General features: G+C 44.6%; 1 protein-coding gene across 1 annotated transcript in view; it reads right to left on the bottom strand.

The window, feature by feature from the left end:
* The window catches only part of DOCK2 (dedicator of cytokinesis 2), a 2,333,210-nt gene that overhangs the window by 1,380,951 nt on the left and 929,440 nt on the right, over positions 1-22,819 (bottom strand). Inside the window, exon 24 of the mRNA XM_086931425.1 lies at positions 10,880-10,950. Coding sequence (XP_086787551.1) covers positions 10,880-10,950 — 71 coding nt within the window. The remainder of the gene's footprint in view (positions 1-10,879; positions 10,951-22,819) is intronic.

Below are 22,819 nucleotides of genomic sequence, written 5' to 3'. Positions count from 1 at the left end.
CCACCCGGTCATCCACCTGACATGTGCTTGTGAGAACTTGTGGAGGTAAGACTATTTTGTCTTTAATTTTTCCCTGGCTTCCCCTGGACATTTGGCAGTTCAACCGCTATTTCGACATTTTATTTTAAAAGTTGCCACAAGACTAGTAGTGCACCCATGTTCTTATCTCCTTAGCAACAGTCGCACGTCAGTCTCCATGACATCACCATTACGTCCCTTCCAGTCCGCAGTTGTATAATGCTATTGGACGTCCTGGTGCCCGGTCATGCCTTTTGCCACTCGGCACAACGTCCAATGTGTGCCGCCATCTTGAGGGAAGTGGGAAATTACGTGAATTTGACCATCAGTGCCCTGGGTCCTGCAATCATCATTAGAGCTCACTGTCAATGTGCATCACATGGGAGTCAGCATTCTAGTGATTTAGCTGCGTCGCTCCAGTGGAGCACTTGACTCAGCTTCTCGGATGGTACCTGCTAAAGCTTCACGCAGGCCCCGCTTTCACTTCAAAGCTCGACTCTGAAGCCTTCCATGACTCTCTCTCTTCTCTTAATGTATTAGTTCAATGGCAACACGCACACCAAGAAAGAATTTGTTGTGTTACATCTCAACACGTTTACCTCAGACATGTTTACATCATTTGTATCTTAGACATGGGACTTTCCTATAGCCTTTGGTTGCAGCACTAATTCTAATTTGGACAATCTTTATCAGTCTTACTTGTCTCTTTTGTTTAACTATTTCCATCTAATGGGCACAACTTGTAAAGTTTACATCCATATGGTGGCACAACCTGTAAAGTTTACATCCGTAAGGTGTCGTATTTTGTCACCCACATGGAACTTTTGGTGATTTTAGTGACTTTAATTTACCATGTTTCTAATGGGGCAATGTTCTAGTGTCTGTTCACTGCAGCACAACTTGTGTGCGAGGTCGCTCACCGGGGTGTGTCATAGTTTTCAATGGTACTTATATCGCTTTTGTTTTTGCATACTTCAATATTGTTTTTAATGCATTTCTCATCTACAGACCCCTTAGGTTACATTATTAGAAATATATCCAGAGTTTAAGTTGGACAACGTTTACAATTTCAGCTTAGGTTCCCTTACTTAAGGGACGTCCTAGTCTTCTAGTGGTTGGCATTCACGGTCTACTGCCTTGCATCAGGGATGGGCATGGGGATGGGTACTAGTTGGTCCAAAGGGTGCAGATCCCATTCACAAAAGTTTGTGTTGGTAACCCTTACACAGGGTATTTTATTTCGATTTTACATTATGCTCCATTCCCACACACTGTTGCGTGTGTTCTACTGTTTGTTCTTCCCTACATAGGGATGGTAATGGATTCTAGTCCTATTTGCTCACAGTACACTTGCCCTCTTTGACCTTCTTATGGTTTCTACTTTACTATTTATTGGCACCTATGCATGGGTGTTAGTTAAATTTTCATTATTTACACATCTCTTTTCTTGGAGATAAGTTTTGGGTTCAGACCTATATACGTCAGTTTACAATAGTATGGGTTTTAGTTGTCAGTTGTCACCCACTAGGAACCACGCTGCAGGAGCGACGATATTCCCAACCCTCTACCCCCGCACAGACTGCAGTCCGCAATATATATACCACAACAACCTACAGCCTGAGCCCGGGGAGAGGGAAGGGTAAAAAAACGAAACAAGGGGTAGAAGAAGGCTTCAAAGGACCCAGTACGTCTCCAGGTCCCTTTATTCTCGAGGGGAAGATAGGAGTAACCTCCCACCCTGCAGAAGAGAGACAAAAGAAAGGATAATAATGAGAATCACCCCCAGGCCCTTTCTCTCTGCGCATCCCATAAAGTAATCCAACAACAACTCCTTCTCCCTCTTACCCGATGAGGGATTCAGTAGTCCTTTATCGGAGACTCCGTATTTCTTTGACTTGACTTGAGCCTTCTTATGTAGTCACAATACTAGTATCGTTTCTTCGTTTCTTTATAGCAGTAGGGGAAAAAGTCTTCAGACTAAAAAAACCCTTTCCTAGTTGCTGCGTGATATTAGACTCCAACTCCCACTTCCCGGAAAACCTGAAAAAGCAGTGGCCACCAAACACGAAAAACAAACACCGACTAGCAGCCGGTCCGTGAAAGCACCTCAATAGCACACAAGGACGCCGATAGTACTATAATACCCGGAAGTGAATGCTCCGGCGTGTTTCTTCTGTCTGCACGCAGCCGCGTACAGACCACAACAAAATCTGGAGCAAGTTTAAAAGTCACTCGCTATACCTAGCGCTCCGACCTCCTGAATGATTTCCAGGATCCAATCGTTTTCTTTCTTAGCAGAACGAAGCCTCGCTCTGCTGTCCGGAAAAGTCCATATCGATACACGAACTCAGCAGAAAATCCCAAAATGCAAGGTCACAGGAAAGACAACGTGACCGGTAGCAAAACCAAGCAAGGAATGCCCAGTCCGGCTCCTAAATATACTGTCACATGAGGTAGGGAAGGGAGGGGTGTGACCTTCAGCATGCGCACAGAGAGAGGACTAAGGTACAACCCTGACTAAATCCCAACAGTACCTCCCCGCAAAGGCCTTCCCACCGGACGGGGCTTCGAAGGGTGGCGTAAATGAAACAGCCTCACCAGCCTAGGGGCATGAACCCCACTTGCAGCCTCCCAAGATCGATCCTCAGGGGGATAGCCCTTCCAATCAATCAGATACATGAGTCTCCCACCCCTTCTTCTGGAATCCAGGATAGCATTAACCTCAAACTCCTCATCCTCACCTACCACAACAGGGGGAGGGGGGGCAAGAACTGAGTGGTATTAGTATATGGTTTCAAAAGGGAGGTATGGAAAACAGGATGGACTCCGTACTCATCTGGCAACCCCAACTTCATAGCCACAGGGTTCACCACTTTAATGATAGAAAAAGGACCCACATATCTGGGCTGCAGTTTTCGAGAGCCACCTAGTCTCAGATTCTTTGTGGAAAGCCACACCTTATCCCCAACCTGGTAACAAGGAGCTGGTGCCCTGTGTTTATCAGCCTGTTTCTTCATGTCAACCTTGGCCCTCTCTAGATGTTCTAGCGCCTTGTTCCAAATCTGAACCAATGAAAGCCCCAAAGTGGTCACCGCAGGCACCTGGCCCGAGGGTTGAATGAGGATAGCTCTGGGATGAAACCCCATAGAACAAAAAAAGGGGGTCATTCCAACAGCTGAATGCACGCTGTTGTTATATGCGAATTCAGCCAATGGTAGAGCCATAACCCAACTACATGACAGTGATGTTACAAGACACCTCAGATACTGTTCCATGGTCTGATTGGTGCGCTCAGTCTGACCATCCGATTGTGGGTGATATGCGGATGACAAACACAATTTCATCCGTAAAGCAGTACACAACTCAGTCCAGAAATGGAAAATAAACTGAGCCCCCCTATCTGACACAATAGCCAAAGGCAATCCATGCAATCATACCACAGAAGACACAAAGATCAGAGCAAATTCCCTAGCTGTGGGTAACTTAGCTAAAGGCACAAAGTGCGCCATCTTCGTGAATGAATCCACTACAACAAATATGACTGTGAATCCTGACTCTAAGGGTAAATCGGTCACAAAGTCCATGCTTATTGTTTGCCAAGGCACAGTGGGTACCGGGAGAGGATGCAACAACCCAGAAGGTTTAGTATGGGTCGGTTTGTTTATGGCGCACACAGGACAGGCCGCAACATAAGACTGCACATCCCGTGCCACTGACTCCCACCAAAACCACCGCAAACAAAACTCTTTGGTTTTATTCATGCCAGGGTGCCCAACTAAAGAGGAAGAATGGCACCATTCCAGAACCATATCCCGAAGGTCAGGGGGGATAAATACTTTATCCTCATGATACAACAGCCCATCTCTCCTGGAAAACAACGGTTGGGATAGCCAAGGTGTAAGATCTATCTTTCCCATCCTTCGTTGAACCAGCGTCTTAAACTCTTCAGTAGAGATGCTGCCCACTATCCTGTCCGGAGCAATGAAAGAACCCATCTCCTTCTCTACAGTCTGGTCAGCTTGATTCACATGGATACGGGACAAGGCATCCGACTTTAGTTGCTGAGCTGCAGGCCTATAGGTAATGATAAAATCATACTCATAAAAAAAGAAACCCACCGCATCTGGCGAGGGGTCAAAGCTTGCGCAGAACGAAAAAACTCCAAGTTCTTATGATCAGTGAAAATCGTTATTGGATGCCGAGCTTCCCACAAATGATGACGCCACTCTTCAAAGGATAATTTAATGGCCAACAACTCACGCTCGGCCACGGTATAATTCCTTTCCGCTGGCAACAAAGTTTTGGAAAAAAAGGCAATAGGATGCATAAATCCATTCTCCACATCTCTCTGTGACAACACGACTCCCACGGCACACAATGAGGCATCTGCCTCAACAAAAAAAGGCAATGTTGGATCAGGGTGAACCAAAACATGTGCCGAAGTGAACCTTTCAATCAACAGATCCAAAGCTGATTGAGCATGATCTGACCAAACAAAAGGTACTCCCTTCCTCAACAAAACCGTCATGGGAGCTATAATCTCTGAAAAATGAGAAACAAACCGCCGATAGAAATTGGGGAACCCAAGCATTACTTGGATATCTCTTACACAGGTCGGTGACGGCCAAGATGTAATAGCGTCTATTTTCTTTGGATCCATCATGATCCCCTCGGCTGAAATCACGAATCCCAGAAACTCCACCTTAGATGTGTGAAAACTACACTTCTCTAGTCGTACATACAACTGGTGTTCTTTCAGGCGCTGCAATACCTGCCCAACATGCACTTTGTGTTCCTCAACAGTATTAGAGAAAACAAGGATATCGTCAATGTAGACTATGACGCTCAAATCCAAATATTCCCTCAACACCTCGTTAATAAAAAACTGAAAAGCAGCCGGAGCGTTACATAGCCCAAAAGGCATAACGCAATACTCATAGAGGCCGAATTTGGTCCGGAAGGCAGTTTTCCATTCGTCGCCTTCACGGACACAAATGAGATGGTAAGCACCTCTGAGATCAAGTTTAGTGAATACCGTCGCATGCTTCAGTTGATCAAGTAACACAGGTATCAAGGGAAGAGGATACTTGTTCTTAATTGTACCCTTGTTGAGCGCTCTATAGTCCACACATGCCCTAAGGCCACCCTCCTTCTTTGGAATGAAGAAGATAGCCGATGACACAGGCGATGAGGAGGGACGAATTAACCCTTTCTCCAACATCTCTTCGATATAGTCCTTCAGATGCTGTTCTTCGGGGCCCGACAGAGCATAAATATGACTACATGGTAGCGTAGCACCTGGCATCAAATCAATTCGACAATCGAAGGGGCGGTAAGGGGGAAGTTCTCTAGCTTTCCCTTTATCAAACACGTCACTAAAGACCAAATAGGGTTCTGGGACCCTTGTCTCCTCTTCGCTACTCCCACCAGTATCCACAGCACAGGTCAATGGTGTTATCCAATCCGTGGCTACCTTGTAACAACATTGTAAACAGTGAACGGTGTCAAGAGTCACTGTTCTCCTAATCCAGTCTATTTTGGGATAGTGCGTCTAAAGCCACGGTACTCCCAGAACTACCCCAAAAGAAGGAGCATCAATTAAATCAAATCCTATTTCTTCCGTATGACCATTGTCACAAATCAAGGACATGGGTTCAGTCTGCCGCGTGATCGTACCAGAAGACAATTCAGTGCCGTCTATGGCACGCACTGGCTCCGGCTGTTCTTTATAAACCCAGGGAACGCCCATCCTTTCTGCTAACTTGATATCCACAAAGTTCCCTGTGACGCCGGAATCCAATAATGCTGAAACCGGAGCCCTATGGTTATTTGAGATAACCAAACAAACCGTGATGGTAAAGTGTCTTGGAACCCTCTTCACTATTCCGGATATCTGATAAGGGGTAAAATGAACCTCGGATTCCTTCACCACTGCTTCCCTATGCACACAAGCCACAACCTTGCGAGAAGGCACATTAGAAGGTTTTACAGGACATTCCCTCGCATAATGTCCTCCATGTCTGCAATACAAACACCGATTATTTGAACGACGCCTTTCCTTCTTTACTTGGCTCAAGGGTCCCCTTACTCCACCTATCTCCATCGGTTCAGGTGTCTGTCTCTGTTCCCCCCCTGAATCACGTGACTCAACCCGAATAGGCAAGGGTCTCGACACGAAGTTTCTGGTTCTTTCTCCCCTCCTCTCCAACAACCTGTGATTCAATTTCACAACCAGATCAATAAACTCAGTACAATCCGAGGGAGGGTTAACCACCTGGGACACCACATCTTTTAATTCTTCACATAACCCCTGATAGAATAACGAGGTTCTCTTATCCACGGGCCAATGCGTCTCAGACACCAATCAATTGAAGGTAGACACATAGGTCAGTAAATCTTGTTTACCTTGTCTTAATTTCAATAGCTCAGCATCACTAGCTTGCATAAACGCATGTTTAGCGAAAAGGCCATGGATCAATTCCTTAAATGAGTCATAATCGTTCAGCACAGGGTCATCGTTCTCCACTAAAGGCACAGCCCACGTGGCAGCCTTCCCTGCTAAATAAGAAATCACAAACGCCACCTTGGCGGTATCATTAGGGAAGGCTGTAGGTCTGCACAGATAATGGAGATGGCACTGATTCATAAAGACCGCAAATTTATTTGAATCTCCCGTAAAGCGTTCAGGAACAGCTAAAGGAACAGGAGTAGGAGTAGTAACATTAACAGTCATAGGAGCGGCGCTGCTCCCAGCTACTCTATCATACTGGAATGTAGCAGGTTGTAGCAAGGGTTTTCCCATTCCCCAACTCCCCTGATCTCGTGACCGAGCCGCATTTAACTCCTGTTGTAACCCCTGATTCTCCTGTTTTAAGTCATGCAATTGCGTCTGCAATGCTGTAATGGCTCCCATTAATTCCTGCATAGAAGGGACCCTCTCTTCCTGCCCGCTATCAGCCTTATCAACATCCATCCTCGCTCAGGCAGCGCAACTATTTGTGGGCTTGGTTTTCTGTCAGTTGTCACCCACTTGGAACCACGCTGCAGGAGCGACGATATTCCCAACCCTCTACCCCCACACAGACTGCAGTCCGCAATATATATACCACAACAACCTACAGCCTGAGCCCGGGGAGAGGGAAGGGTAAAAAAAAGAAACAAGGGGTAAAAGAAGGCTTCAAAGGACCCAGTACGTCTCCAGCTCCCTTTATTCTTGAGGGGAAGATAGGATTAACCTCCCACCCTGCAGAAGAGAGACAAAAGAAAGGACAATAATGAGAATCACCCCCAGGCCCTTTCTCTCTGCGCATCCCATAAAGTAATCCAACAATAACCCCTTCTCCCTCTTACCCGATGAGGGATTCAGTAGTCCTTTATCGGAGACTCCGTATTTCTTTGACTTGACTTGAGCCTTCTTATGTAGTCACAATACTAGTATTGTTTCTTCGTTTCTTTATAGCAGTAGGGGAAAAAGTCTTCAGACTGAAAAAACCCCTTCCTAGTTGCTGCGTGATATTAGACTCCAACTCCCACTTCCCGGAAAACCCGAAAAAGCAGTGGCCACCAAACACGAAAAACAAACACCAACTAGCAGCCGGTCCATGAAAGCACCTCAATAGCACACAAGGACGCCGATAGTACTATAATACCCGGAAGTGAATGCTCCGGCATGTTTCTTCTGTCTGCACGCAGCTGCGTACAGACCACAACAAAATCTGGAGCAAGTTTAAAAGTCACTCGCTATACCCAGCGCTCCGACCTCCTGAATGATTTCCAGGATCCAATCGTTTTCTTTCTTAGCAGAACGAAGCCTCGTTCTTCTGTCCGGAAAAGTCCATAGCGATACACGAACTCAGCAGAAAATCCCAAAATGCAAGGTCACAGGAAAGACAACGTGACCGGTAGCAAAACCAAGCAAGGAATGCCCAGTCCGGCTCCTAAATATACTGTCACATGAGGTAGGGAAGGGAGGGGTGTGACCTTCAGCATGCGCACAGAGAGAGGACTAAGGTACAACCCTGACTAAATTCCAACATTAGTCCCATGACTACAGTGTATAGCATGTGACCTTTAGACGAGGTTGTCCTTACACTGACTATTTTTACTGGTACCCTACATAGGGTGTGTCGTATGGGTTGTGGTCCCATTATTACAGTGCACAGCATTTGACCTCTATACGAGGTTGTCCTTGCACAGGCTATTTATACTGTTACCCCAAACAGGGTGTGTCGTTTGGGTCATAGTCCCATTACTACAGTGCATAGAATATGACCTCTACATGAAGTTGTTTTTTCATGGGGATTAGTCCCATACTCGCATACTTTAGGTATGTCCTTACTCTTACATAGAGTGTTTCTTGGGTCTTAATGACACTTGTTGTTTTTTTTTCTCAATGTTATAGCTTATTGTTTTACATTTTCTATTTTGCAATTCAAGTTTACATTTACAATATGTAAATGTTGTCTTTTTCCCTATGCAATTTTGTTTACATTATTTTATCATTACAATTTTAACAGGGAAGTATGAGTGATCTTATTGTATTCTCTCTTCTTTTTCTGTTTTCTTTTTTTTCCTTCAATACCTTGTCTCCTTGCACGCCTGTCTGGCCAGTAGGTATAACTGGATGCCAGTAGGTATAACTGGATGTGTGACTCGCGACTTAAATTAAATGGCACAAAAACAGAGCTTATGCTTCTGGGTCATCGAATACCATCCCTCCCCACCTCCATATGGCCATTGTGTCTAGGAGCTCTCCCACAACCTAAGAAAGAACTCAAAAGCCTAGGATTCTGGCTGGAGCAAGACCTCTCCCCTAAAACACAGGCCCAAAAGACGGCCGGTACCTGTGTGGGCCTACTTCGCTCAGCCCGGAAGATTCTTCCCCTACTCCTGACCCAGTCCCAAAAGTTGCCCATTCAAGGTCTCATCTTATCCAGATTAGACTACAGCAACGCCCTTTTTATGGCTGCGCCGGAATCCACTATTAATATCCTTCAGCGCACCCAAAACGCAGCAGCAAGGCTGTTGACAGGCACCACCCGGAGATCATCAGCAAAACCAGTGCTCAAAGCTCTCCACTGGTTGCATGTACAGGAAAGGATCAAATTTAAGGCTCTGTGTATCACCCACAGATCCCTTCAGGGTAAAGTGCCCCCTATGCTAGGGACAATACTCTATCCCTACAAAACTACCAGGTCCCTGCACTCATCTCAAGGCAACCTGGCCACGGTTCATAGAGTCAAGAAGACCGGCACTGGAGGGCGACGTTTTTCGGTCACGGCAGCAACCCTGTGGAATTCTCTGCCAGCTTGGATGCGAATTGAACCGAACTATATGAAGTTTCGTAAACTTCTGAAGACATATCTTTTCCCACAATAATTATAAATTCACTTCTCATCCCCCTTCGCTCCCCTCAGGTTTCCACTGCACCCTCAGTGCTGGGATGCTTCCGGGCAGCCATGCGCTTTATAAATCCTTTTTCATTTAATTTCATTTCATTAGGTGTGTCTGGAGATAGTCATTGGTGCTTTCACGTCTATTCTCTTTCTCGTCGTTGTCATTCACTGTGTCTTTCTATTTCTTTTTATTGTTATTTATAGAAGGGAGGATGGGCTATATTTATCTGTTTATTCATGTGTTTCATCTGTTGCTTCTGCTTTTTCTCCTCCCACCTGTCATTCTGCTCTCTCTTTGTTGTGCACTTCCTTGCATCGTTTTTGCTGTTTCTTTATTCCTCTTATTCTTTACTCTTTTACGGTTCATTTTTTTTGTATACCATTTAAATTGTTTCTGTATATAAGAAAGGGGGCTATGTAGTATCACAGTATACTGTCCATGTTATTGTTACTCCACGTTCACCTCCTGCTCAGCCAGTGGAATGTTGCAGTGATGATGCGCTTAAAAATGTTTGGTGTCTGTGAGGAGAAGTTACATTTGAGATTGGGGAGAGCAGCATGCTGGCTGCTCCTGGTGGGCTGATCTACAGAACATGTAACTAACTACAATAAAACCTCCTGAATTACAACAACCAGCCTGGACTTCGTTACTACATTTACCTTATCCAAGAAGGAAGCGGTTTGACAATGCAGGGGAGAATGTCTTGCAAAATACAGTGCACCTCACACATACCCATGTTAGAACTATAGTTTAGTGCTTGCCAGGAAAGAACAAAGTACTCAGTTGGTGGTGGGCACGGTAAACAATACATACATAACTTTGGGAGCAAGTTTTTAATTGGGTTTTCCATTCCACAGAGAATATTGTATTTGGGGATAATGTCATTTTAAATTGGAAGTTAGGGGGCGGGGGTCAATGTGTAGGTAGCTACAGAGTGTTTTATCTCTTTGTAGACACATCAACGAGCGTAAGCAGCAAAGTTTAGTACACAATCACCAGTGTCTTAATCACTAACGAGGTGACAGGTTTGAAAAAGATAAAACTGTTGGATCAGCAAACTACGATTTGCACAATTAAAAATTAAAACACAATGGAACTTGCATAGACCATAAATATAAATTAATGTCACCAACTTTTCAAGTTTATTGTTTGAAGATCTAGATCGTCAGTAGGGATCGTCACTAGTGAATTCTAATTAGAAAATATATTCCTTATTTAAATACCATAATTATGTTGTCTCCAAGTTTAAAAGAGACACACTATTTGAATAGGATGTAGAGGTGAACATGTTCTTTTGGGCATCACTCTACGTTTCTGAAAAACAAATGAAACTCTTCTACTCAAACAAATTGCCAGTATTTTATTTGAAAATATTTCAAGCATTTCAAAAATTTCAAAGACTTGGAAAATGATTGCAAGTTCAAAAAAATACTGTGACTGTGATTTTCGTTTTGTTAATACGTACCTCAGCAACTTCTCATCAAACACCGTCTCAACATCTTGAAGAACTGTGGGTAAATATTTCAAAGCAGCAACCTAGGAAGATACATAATAATTGCTCAGTAATGGTGCTGGTACGATTCTTCTCACATACATGCAAGTTCGTGAGCAAAACTGGTCGCATAGCAAATGCTTGAACATATCTCAAAATATATGGCAGCAAGCAATGCATTTTCTGGAAAAGCAGAGGACATAGTTTAAATCCAAAGAAGTGCATAATATGAGCCAGTTACAAAAGAGGAAGTGTGGGGGGGAGTTCTAGACTGTTTTGTACTTTACATGCCATAACCGAATATGAACAATCTGTTTTAAAATGTATTATATATAAAGCTTCTAATGACACCATGTTTTAATTACAGTGTGCTGATGTCTTGGGTGCCCGTAGACATGTGGCACTGGTGGCCTGGTAGACTAGTGTAAGTACGAGATGGTCAAACTTGTTTCGTTCCTTCAGACTACGGCATCAGTGGGTTAATTTTATATTAATTAGATAAACTTATACATCGTGGACTAGTCTAAACTGCAGGGGTTTACTTTTGGGACTCCCACAGTAAGTGACGATTACTAAAAAAAAAACGGAGAGAAAAAGGCTGGTGGGGCAGCCGCTTTGAGATCGTCCTCTTCCACTAAGTCTGGGAAGCCCAGTCATCTGGGAACCAGAATCCAAAAAAGCCTATGGTGACTTTAAGAATTCACACTTCTTGCAAATGAGAGTCAACACACAGTCTTAGAGACTCTAAAATACTGCCCTTGGACTGCCAGGGTGCTCTTCAATGGCATTATTCACCTTTACCATGCCAGACAGCACTTCCCTTACACAATTCAGAAAGACCTCCATGGCACCTCCAATTGTAGTGCATATACCAACGCATATCAATATGAGTGGGAAAGATTATGATATAGCAAACCTCTCAATGGAGGAAGAACTGATGTTATCCAAAGTTGTGAGTAACGCTGCAAAACCATTGCAACTTGTTGACCTCTCCAAAATGGTGGCTCTGCAATGGCTTTCCATGTGGATTGTGGTTTTCAGACAGCCCATGTGCATACACAAGTACACTTCATCCATACGTTTAGACTTATGGGCCACAATTATGAGGTACAACTTTGGGGTAGAATCGTTGCGTTGTCTCTCATGCCCAACTAAGTCAATACATCCTTCACCTTCTGCCTCATGTTGAATGCCACATGCTGGTGGTCCAATATCCTGAAATACTGAAGCAACTCAAGCTTGTGTGCCTTAATTCCACCAGGACCAAGTGCAGATGCTCAACGAGGAAACAGGTGATAAAGTATCCTGAGCCAGTCTGTCACACACATGTTGGACATCACCAGGAGGTCCTTATCCAGGGTGTCTGCCATGAAGACGCACAGAGAGTGCAGATTACAAGTATGGGGCAATGGTATGCCCAGTTGGCATACTGCTATGCCTGATCACAAATGTCCCAGTGTCCCCACATCCAGGTTTCCTGGACATAATGAATACCAGCTACATCTCATCCCCGCTCCACCCCAACCTATTTTAATATAACAAGAAAGTGTTTCTCCCTGCCAGAACATAATTTCCCCTAACTTCATGCTAATGCTCCCATTTGGAACCTGCTTTGAGCCGGCGGTTAATGTGAGTATTAAACCTACAAAATTGGGAATTATGTGTTGGTTTTTTTTGCCCAGTAAATCCACTTAAGTGTATTGTTTTCCATTCCACGGGATTTAACTCATAAAAGAAGTAAACAAGAATGGAGTTGCCAGAGCGGAAACAATAATTCTAGCAACCCACATGCTTACTCCTAACTAATAATCTGGCTATGGAAGGAGAGAGATTGAATTGCTGCATGTTATAATGAAGACTATGGTGAGCTTCCAATCTGATTTCAATACTAGGTGAAATACATACGGAAAAACAAATATTTCTGCTTGAAAATGGGGTAATTATAGTACAAGGTAAATAATGGTTTTACTGCATAATTTAATAATAAATAATCTGCAGCAATCAAAACAGACAGACAGAAAACTCATCTGTTTCAGAAGCACATACATGCTGTCAAATGGGGCACATACCTAATAATAGGTTGAATAAAATTAAAGTTAACAACATTGCATGATTCGCCTGGTGCTGTACTCACTGAAACTTCAGATCCCACTGCAGAACCCGCTTGTGCCACCTGGCATTTTCAACCAGTATAGTGCAGTAGGCCAACTGTTCCAGTAGCCTACATCATACTCCCTGAAATCCAGGAAAGACGATGTCCTGAACTCTCCACTCCAAGGGAAAAGCATGAAACTGCACCAAATCCAGGTGGCTCTGATGAACTGGAGCATCAGTAAAGGAGTCAGGTGTGCCTTCAGCATATTGATAGTGAATTTGAACAATTTTAGAAGGTTTTCTGTCATCTAAACGTGGTCTAAGATTGCTTGGGGCATGCTCGACATCAACAGCTAGGGACTGAGGTTGAGAAAGATTGGAACATTTGACCTCAGATGAGCTGGCACCACATCTATCACTTAAGCAAAGACCCAAGGGGAACTGGTGACACAAAAAGGGAGCAATGCAAACTGAAAATGCTCCTGGCCCACTTTGAACTGCAGATAAACTGTGTGGGACTGTAGGATCAGAATATAAAAATAAGTGTCCAGCAGGTCCAACATTACCATACATTTTCCGGGACCCAAAGAAGACAGAACCTGAGACAATGTGAGCATCTTGACCTTGTCTATTTGCTAAAATGTGTTGAGAGGATGAAGTTCTATAAGAGGACGGAGGACCCGTCCTTATATGGCACAAAGAAGTAGCAGAAGTAACAACAAGTTAATGTTTCCGGGTCTGGAAAACTTTCTATGGCCTCTTTGGCCAAAAGAGCCTGCATTCCCCATTGCAAAATAGACATGTGGTCCTCCATCAGTCACTCTGATGGGAGTGTAAGGTGCGGCGGAGTAGAACGAAATAGAAGGGCAAAGCCCAGTGGATAATATGTAGGACTTATTAGTTGAATGTAGTGGCTTGACACTCAGAGAAAATAGCAAATCCTGCCTCTTATAAAGTGACTGTGTTTCAGAAAGGGCACATGAGAGGAGTTTTGAAGAAGTGGCTGTTGGAGGAGAGGGGGACTGAGCTGCACGTTGTTTCTCCTGGCAGTCTCTGGAAGCCCTAGACTCAAAATCTGAAAGGGCCGAGATGTTAAATGAGTGAGTGGTGAGGCCTGACATGGATGGTATTGGCAGCCCCTGTTATACCCCCAGAGTGGACAAAAATGTTGGGAACTGTCTATCAGGTGTAGAATGACCCAAAGAGCAAGCTGTGGCATGACTCTCTTTAAATCGTTCTAGGGGTTAATCTACTTTCTCAATAAAGAGCTCAGACCGATCAAATGTCAAATTCATTATGAATGCATGGACATTCCCAAAAAAAGCCTGCAAATCTCATTAAGCAAGCACCACACTCCTGCCAATAGCCCAAATCAGCAATCAGTCATGTCCAGACCAAAGTTGATAACAACTTTGGCTGCATTATGTTCTTCCTGAAAAGTTTGAGCTAAAGACACCCACAAATCCTCAAGGACCACCAATACATTCTTACTGACCATGTATAAATCATTGGTGAAGGGGCAAATAATGCCACTGGCATTCACTGAGTATAGGACAAAGCTTATTGAAGGGAATGTGCACTAGCCAAACATTTCAAATCCCTTTTATTTCAGTCAGGTGGAGTTATGTTTGTTTTTTAGGGATAACCCTACTGGTGGACACCGGAACCACCAAGCTCTCTGGTGTAGGATGCTATGTGAGAAATGTATGGTCTCCTGGAGCTAGTCTTTCATGAAGAGCAAACTGCTGAATGACTATGGGACCAGGTCATGGCTTTGGCCAGATGTCCATCTGTGCAACGTTAACAGCCTCATCAAAACGCAGGAGAGGGTTAGTAAGAACCAGATCAAGCTGAATGACCTCTGGTAGGACCTTAGACTAAACCTTCATGGTTAGGAGCTGTAGATTGAGGACATATGCAGCTCAGCTAATTACAACTGCAAATGATGAGCTGTCCTCTGTTGCAGAGCCAGAGGAAAAGACCACTCCGGTGACTGGGGTGGTGTCCAGTCAACTAGCATCCTGTAATTCTTGATACTAATTGCCCTCATCATATTGTGGGACAAATTGGTCCCCGTAATCATAGTATTGTTTATAATCAGAATTGGATGCAACAATTTGTTTTAGCTGTGTGCATGCCTGAGTGGTAAGCGTCAAAATGAAAAGGCTTTCCAAAGGGCTGGGCTCAGGTGGGTTTGAACAAAGCCTTGACTAAGGTCAAGACCAGGTCCGTAGACCACTATGGAATGCACCACCTCCTATGGCATTTGAGCCATTAGCATCAATGTTTAAGGGGCTATGCAGGGACTGGCACTGGGACCAAAGTAGGTGCAGAACCTTAATCCGGTTTGAGCAGCAGAGGCGACAGCATGGGCAAACATGCTGATGAGAGCCCAGGTGGAGGACCCTGTGTATCCTTAGTGCCCAAAGGCCTGCTTTTGGGAATCAGTACCATGGTATAAATATGCATCATGGTGCTGTAAATTAACTTCTAACGGAGAAAAGAGGGCCCCTGTAGCCGGGATAATAAGGCAAGAAACAGGAGAAATGCAAAGCGCAACAAAAACGAATGGCCTGCCTACTCTACTCAAATGAAAAATAAGGGAATACCTCAAAAGTAATCTGAAGGGTTAAAGATTCGCAAATGAGCCTTTTCATAAAAAAAGCTCAAACATTTATGTCTGAAAGGCATGTCTATTTCAGGTTTAAATCTCTTAATTGAAAATTTCAACATGATATACATTTAAGCGGTATAGCCTGTAACCACAGGAGGATTACATATTTGTCTAACATGCCTTGAACGCCCTCCTCCGACGCCACCCCGGACCAGGGATGTCGCAAACCAACAGTGCTTCGTATATGTACTCCCCGATCCACCCCTCCCACCTCAGGGTTGGGAACAGGGCATCACGGGGGCTCTGCAAGTCACAGTAAGCGAAGATACTTCAGGCAGGTAAGTTCCCGGAACTCTGATGTTAGGAGAACCAAAAATGGTTTCCAAAGTTTGTGGAATGCAGAGTTTTGATTCAGTAGTATTAGGTTCACTCGTGCCATACCTATGATGTACCACAATCTAGGCAGCCACCCCTGATATCTTGGGATGAGGTCAGTGTGCCAGTATGTTTTGCAATGACACAAACAGCTCTAGGACAATCTGCCTGCCTCTGCGTGATTTTAGTGGAAAGGTAAGGGCGCTACCAAGACCCAGCACAATATAGGCGGGGAATCTCGGGAGTTCTGTGTCCAGGAACGTGTCAATATCATTGAGAACCTATTGTATCTTATTTTACATTTATATTATATTCATTGCACTGTCCCTTTAACATGTGCATTCCTTTTAGATTCTTCATTGCAGATGTGTTCTTTCTCTTTGCTTGGTGGGGCAGTTGCCTGCTAGCCTGGAGATGGACACCAGCTGATCTCTGTAGCTTATCAATAAATATACATTATCTCTTTTATAACTCCTTGGTGAACGTTGTATCTTTTCCCCTACCACAGAACCCTCGTCAAGTATAGTGCTAATACCAAACAATCCAAAAGAATGAGAAGTAAAGTGCCTGTGGAGCCTGGTTGGTGTGAGGTACCAATATGTTATAATCTTTGTCGCTGTTTCAATCCCTGGCATGTTACATGCTGTGTGCCTGATGTGGTAGTGAATATCTGTCCATTATTTCGTGGACAATTCACCCCTGATCTCGGATGCCCATCGAAGTTGACCTGCTGTTTTAGTGGGTGAGCTCACAGGTCCTAGAAGTGTATATAGCTGTGTGATTAAGCGTGAGTTCATAGTGGTTGAGAGCAGCTAGCGCTCATAGGGTGTGAGGTGTTGTTGTACCCCTGGGCAGACTGACGGTTGCATCACCCAGTGGCGTATTTGCTTGTAAAACCAACAATCCCTTTCGGGAATCCTGGTCTCTACCTGGAGGGTTTCAAATGGGATGGGCCCCTCTGTGTCAAATAAGTGACCAATTGACCAACATCCTGGCCAGTTCCAGTAGTGGAAATCTGTTGAGTTCAGAGCCGGTGTAAACTCGGGATTCCCTACTATAGGAGTCAGTGGGGGGCTGGAAAGGAGGTAAGGTCACTTTATGTAGCTAATTTGTCCCACGCCATGAGTCCTGGTTTGGTAAAGGAAGAAAGGTAGAAATTGGCAGGTCGACCAGTTCTAGGGGAAAGGGATCCTCCACAAGGGTTGTCCTGCCAGGGAACGGTCCATAAATAGCCAATGTTTTTCCAATTCTGCTTGTAACCACTCTACAAAGATCCTCAGCTGTTTGGCCAGATAATATTGTTTCAGGTATGGAATACCTTCGAGTGGGTTGCGATAGGAGATGTCTCTATGCAGGCAAGGATGTTTATCTGCCCAAATAAAACGAGTCACCTCGGCTTGGAGGGAATGGAGCGTGCCCCAGGGAGGCTCCACTGTGAGGTCTTGAAACATATATAAAATATGGGGAAGGACCGTCATCTTTATAGCCGTGATTCTCCCCAACAAAGAGAGGGAATGTTGTCGCTAGCAGCTGAGGTCACTGCGCACTTGGCGAGTCAAGGTGAGGTAATTGAGAGAGGCTGTCGTGAGGATCGAGGGGGCAATCTGGAGTCCCAGATGTGTTAGATGTGTTGAGGCCCAACAGAGAGGGAGCGTCTGCTTAAGGGAATCCAGCGTCTAGGGCTGCAAGGTTAGGTTCAATGCCTGTGCTTTGTGAATGTTCATTTTACAGCCAGCTGCCTGACCAAACAAATCCATCTCATTTAAGAAAACTGGTAGGGAGATAGAGGGATTTTCCAGTGTCCCTAAGATATTGTCAGCATACAGGCTGATTTTGTGGTAAAATCCACCGAACTTGATCCCTGTGATTACCGGATTTGATCAAACTCTGTGGGCATGGGTTTCATATATAATGTGGAGAGTAATAGAGACAGGGGACAGCCCTGTCTGCTTCCCCTGGAGATGGGGAAGGGGGTAGATATATGCCAGTGGGAAACAACCTTTACAACGCAACTTTTACAATTCACTACCATTACAACGCAACATCCATTACAACGCATGCCATTACAACGCATGACACTACAACGCATACCACTACAATGAATGTCATTACAACGTATACCATTACAACGCATAGCATTACAACACACAGTACCCTTACACTATCCAACACTTACCCGACTGTTGCACCCCCGGGAGTTAGAATAGTAATTTTTACCCCTACATTATCCAACACTTACCCTACTATTGCACCCCCTGGAGTTAGAATAGTAATTTTTACACCTACACTATCTAACACTTACCCTACTGTTGCACCCCCCTGGAGTTAGAATAGTAATTTTTACCCCTACACTATCCAATACTTACCTTACATGCAATGTAATGTTATGCGTTGTAATAGTATGCGTTGTAAAGGTAGTATGCGATGTAATGGAATGCGTTGTAAAGGTAGTTTTTAAATTTTCGTTGTAATGGCATGCGCTGTAATGGAATGCGTTGTATTGGATGTTTCGTTGTAAAAAATGCGCTGTAAAGGAATGCGTTGTAAAAGTATGCGTTGTAACGTCATACATCCGCCAGTGGGAAACAACCTTTACAAAGCAACTTTTACAACGCACTACCATTACAACGAAACTTTTACAATGCAACATCCATTACAACGCATGCCATTACAACGCAACCATTACAACGCATGACACTACAATTCATACCACTACAAGGAATGTCATTACAATGCAGTCAATACAACGCATACCATTACAATGCATAGCATTACAACACATAGTACCCTTAACCTATCCAACACTTACCCTACTGTTGCACCCCCTGGAGTTAGAATAGTAATTTTTACCCCTACACTATCCAACCCTTACCCTACTATTGCGCCCCCTGGAGTTAGAATAGTAATTTTTACCCCAGCACTATCCAACACTTACCCTACTGTTGCACCGCCCTGGAGTTAGAATAGTAATTTTTACCCCTACACTATCCAATACTTACCTTACATGCAATGTAATGTTATGCGTTGTAATGGTATGCGTTGTAAAGGTAGTATGCTCTGTAATGGAATGCATTGTAAAGGTCGTTTTTAAGATTTTGCTGTAATGGCATGCGTTGTAATGGAATGCTTTGTAATTAATTTTGCGTTGTAAAAAATGCATTGTAAAGGTATGCATTGTAAAAATATGCTTTGTAATGTCATACATCCATGCCAGTTGACCCGGAATGAGGCAGCAGGGCAGTTATAAGCACTAAATTTCCGGCTTCTATAAGGATCCCCAAGGCCAAAGTGTTAATGTGGCTTCGGGATATGGCCAGTGCACTCTGTTGAATGCCTTTTCGGTGTCTACTGCTAGAAGCATTCTCTCTTGGATATGTCTCTACTCTTGGTCTATTAGGTGAAGGACCCTACGCGTGTTATCTCCACATTGATGTTGTGTGACAAAACCGGCCTGGTCTGGGTCAATTAGACCCAGGAGAAGCAGGCTCAGGCGTGACGCCAGGATGCCTGTAAAGATTTTAAGATCTACTTTTAATAGTGAGATCGACCTGTAGGACAGGCATTGCATTTTGTCTTTCCCTGGGTTCGGAATCACCATGATGGATGCACCCTGCATGGAGTGGGGAATGGCGGCCAATCTCCCAAGTTCACTAAATAACGTGGGTGAGGATGGGTGCTAGGATTTTGCAGGTGGTCTTGTAAAATATGGCCAGGAAACCGTTTGGACCAGGGGATTTAGAAGGCTGTAAGCGGGCGATGACAGATATGATTTCCTCCATTTGGATAGGCTTGTCTAGATTGTACCTCTGGTTGGCTGTGTAGACAGACTTGTGCACGTCCCCCACAGAGCCCTGAATGTTTCCCAGAGGAAGGTCCTGAGCTGTGTAAAGTTCCTGATAGTATTCTCGGAAGGTCTCCGTAATATGGGTGTCCTCCATCTTAATTTGGCCTTTAGAGTCCAGAACCTCCTGGATTCTATGTTCCTATCTTTGGGCTCGTGATCTATTAGCAAGGAGACGCCCACACCTGTCCCTCCCCCAACATAGAATCTGTGTTTAAGATGGATTGCAGAGTATTCCACTCTATCTGTGTCTAGGCCGGCCAATTGGGCTCTGGTGGCTTCCAGCTGCCTGCATACTCTAGGAGCACCTGTCCATTTGTGGATGCATTTAAACTCTGCAACCTGAGCAGAGAGCTGATGGCATTTGTCCCGACACATTTTATTTTCGGCTGCGAAGATCGCAATTAACTCCCCTCTTATCAATGCTTTTAGGGGTCCTAGAGATTTGAGAAGGACAAACCTGGGGTGTCATTCGTGGCTAAGTAGTTTTCTATGGCAGTTGAAATCTGTTGTATGTTTTATGGGTGTTGAAGGAGGTTATCCCGTAAGCACCAGGATCTGGTGTATGGATTACGTTTAGGGATCTCTAATGTGACTACTACCCCCACATGGTAAGATAGGGATCTGGGCTCTTTGGAGACATCCTGCATGCCAGGGCTGAGGTCTGGTGTGATCAGTAGGTCTTCCAATCTGGCGATTTGTGTGCAAATGCCGAGACTCCCAGGGCTGGGCATGGACGTGTCTCCAAGTGTCTATGAGGCCTGTATTTTGAATCCACTGGAGTCCCCCTTTGGAGAGGGCCCCCGTCTGCCCATATATTTGCACTGACCTATCCAGGTCATTGTCATAGACCAGGTTTATGTCCCCCTATTATGAGTGATCTTGTCTGGGCACCCTTTATCTCTGTCAAGGCCTTCCGAAGGAAGGACTCCTGTCCCTCGTTAGGTGCATATATAGTGGCTATGGTTGCTGTGTTCGATCCTGCTTGTATTGAGTATGCCAGCATCCTCCCCTTATCTCCGCCTCCTTATAAAGGACTTTACCCCTAGAGCGTCTGGACACTAGAAGAGCAACCACAGCCATTTTGTTCGGAAGGGACAAGAAGTACTGATGAGGAACATGATTAGAGCGGAGCCTATGTTTGTCCTTGGGGTGGAGATGGGCTTCTTGTAAAAAGCAAAGGGGGCTCCGGAATGTTCTAGGTATGGCATTGCAGCCCGCCTTCTCAGGGAATTATTAAGACCTTTTATATTTACAGTGAGAATGATTAGGCGGTCTGTCATGTGTGAATGAGTGTAGTAGCGCTATTGGGGTCCTGCTGAAGACGTGAAGCATAGTGCCTAAGGCTGAGGTTAGCGCTAACAAAATATTGTAGTGACAGCACCGGGGTCCAACAAACAAATCAGCCCATGACAGGACGTACAACTTTCTTTAGCAGCTTAAAATTAACAGACACAATGTAAGTGTCCATTTCCCGTGGAATTAGGGAAGTTCTTAAGAAGGGTTGTGGAAGCCCATTACAACTCCGCCCGGCCCACCCTAACCCAGGTCGTGGACTTAGCAGAGTGTTGAGAGCAAGATTTAAGAGGGACACCCCACTCTTAGATATTGATGACCTTGTTTATAACTAGCGGCCCCATAATCACGGGAAAGGCGGGTCCGAAGTGTTCTGGGACAAAGAGTGAATGAGGGCCTGCCTCTCTCTGGCCACTGTTTCAGCATCCAGCTTGCGATCTGCAGGAAAAGCTCTTGTGTTCCTCCGTCCTTGACACCTTTTCCTTCCTGCAATGGTTCCAAAGACTAGGTTGCCAGGTCCAAGATGTTGCGGGCCTCCTCCAAATATCCAATTTGGTGCAGTTTCCCATTTTGTCGGACAATCAGTCTGAAAGGATGGCCCCAGCTATACTGCATGCCTGTGAGCCGCAGATGCGTAGTTATAGGGTGAAATGCTTTCCGTTTCTGCAGGGTTATGTTTGCTAAGTCCTGGTAAAGGGTTGTTTGGAAGCCCCTGTATTGCATCCACGCCTGCTGGAGGATACGTTCCTTCGAAAGGAAGTTTTGCACACAGGTGAGAATGTCTGGCAGGAGTGCGTTGGGCGATGGTTTTGGGCCCACCCTGTGCATTCTGTCCAGTTTAATTACTTTTTCCGGGGGGTTCCTTAAACAAAACTGAACAGGTCCATGATAAATGTGGAGATATCAGATCCCTCTGCGCCGGATGGTATGCCTCTAATACTAATGTTATTACGTCTTGATCAGTTCTCCAAGTCCTCTTTGTGGACCTGGAGGTCCAGATGTTGGTCTTTGAGACGGAGGACCTCCTTCTGCAATTGTTCAATGTCCTTATCTCTACATTACTTATGATCCTCCAGAGAAGATATTCTCTCCCCTAAGCCTTCCAGGTCCCGCCCGGTCTCCTTAAGCTCCTGCTTAATTTTGTTCTTGAAGGACAGGAGGTCTTCCCGTAGAGCAGCGAATAATGATTCACACTGATAGATTTTTTGAAAGAAAGTTTTACAAATCTTGCCATAGAGAAAAGAAATAGAGCTCCATATCCACATTTGAAGGCGATGAAAGAAAGGAACTGACACCAGCACATGGGTGGCACATATTTGTAGCTCCATCATCACACCCATAATAGTACGACAATGAGGAGCAGCTGCACATTGCCATCTAACAGCACAGAGTTTTCTGAATCAAGTCTCCATCAGAAGGTAAAGCTTGAGAAACTCCAAATTTGTTGTGCCTGATCCTACCCCTCTTAGACAAACAACGCGGAATGAGGTTTGTATTTTCAACACAGTCCATGAGCATTTCATTTACCCATAACCACATTCTCATTACTTTTACTACCACACTGGCACTACATGTAATGCTGCTGTGTTTATGCAGACGTATTGGTTAAAGTGTGTAAAATGGTGAGCTGAAACTGTTCATCTAAACTGCAACAATTAAAGAGAAACAGAGATCTATAATCATATTTTTCTCC

The sequence above is a fragment of the Lissotriton vulgaris genome, chromosome 7 (assembly GCF_964263255.1).
Source record: "Lissotriton vulgaris chromosome 7, aLisVul1.2, whole genome shotgun sequence".
Taxonomy (NCBI): Eukaryota; Metazoa; Chordata; class Amphibia; order Caudata; family Salamandridae; genus Lissotriton; species Lissotriton vulgaris.
This window is presented reverse-complemented; position numbering and strand designations above follow the sequence as displayed.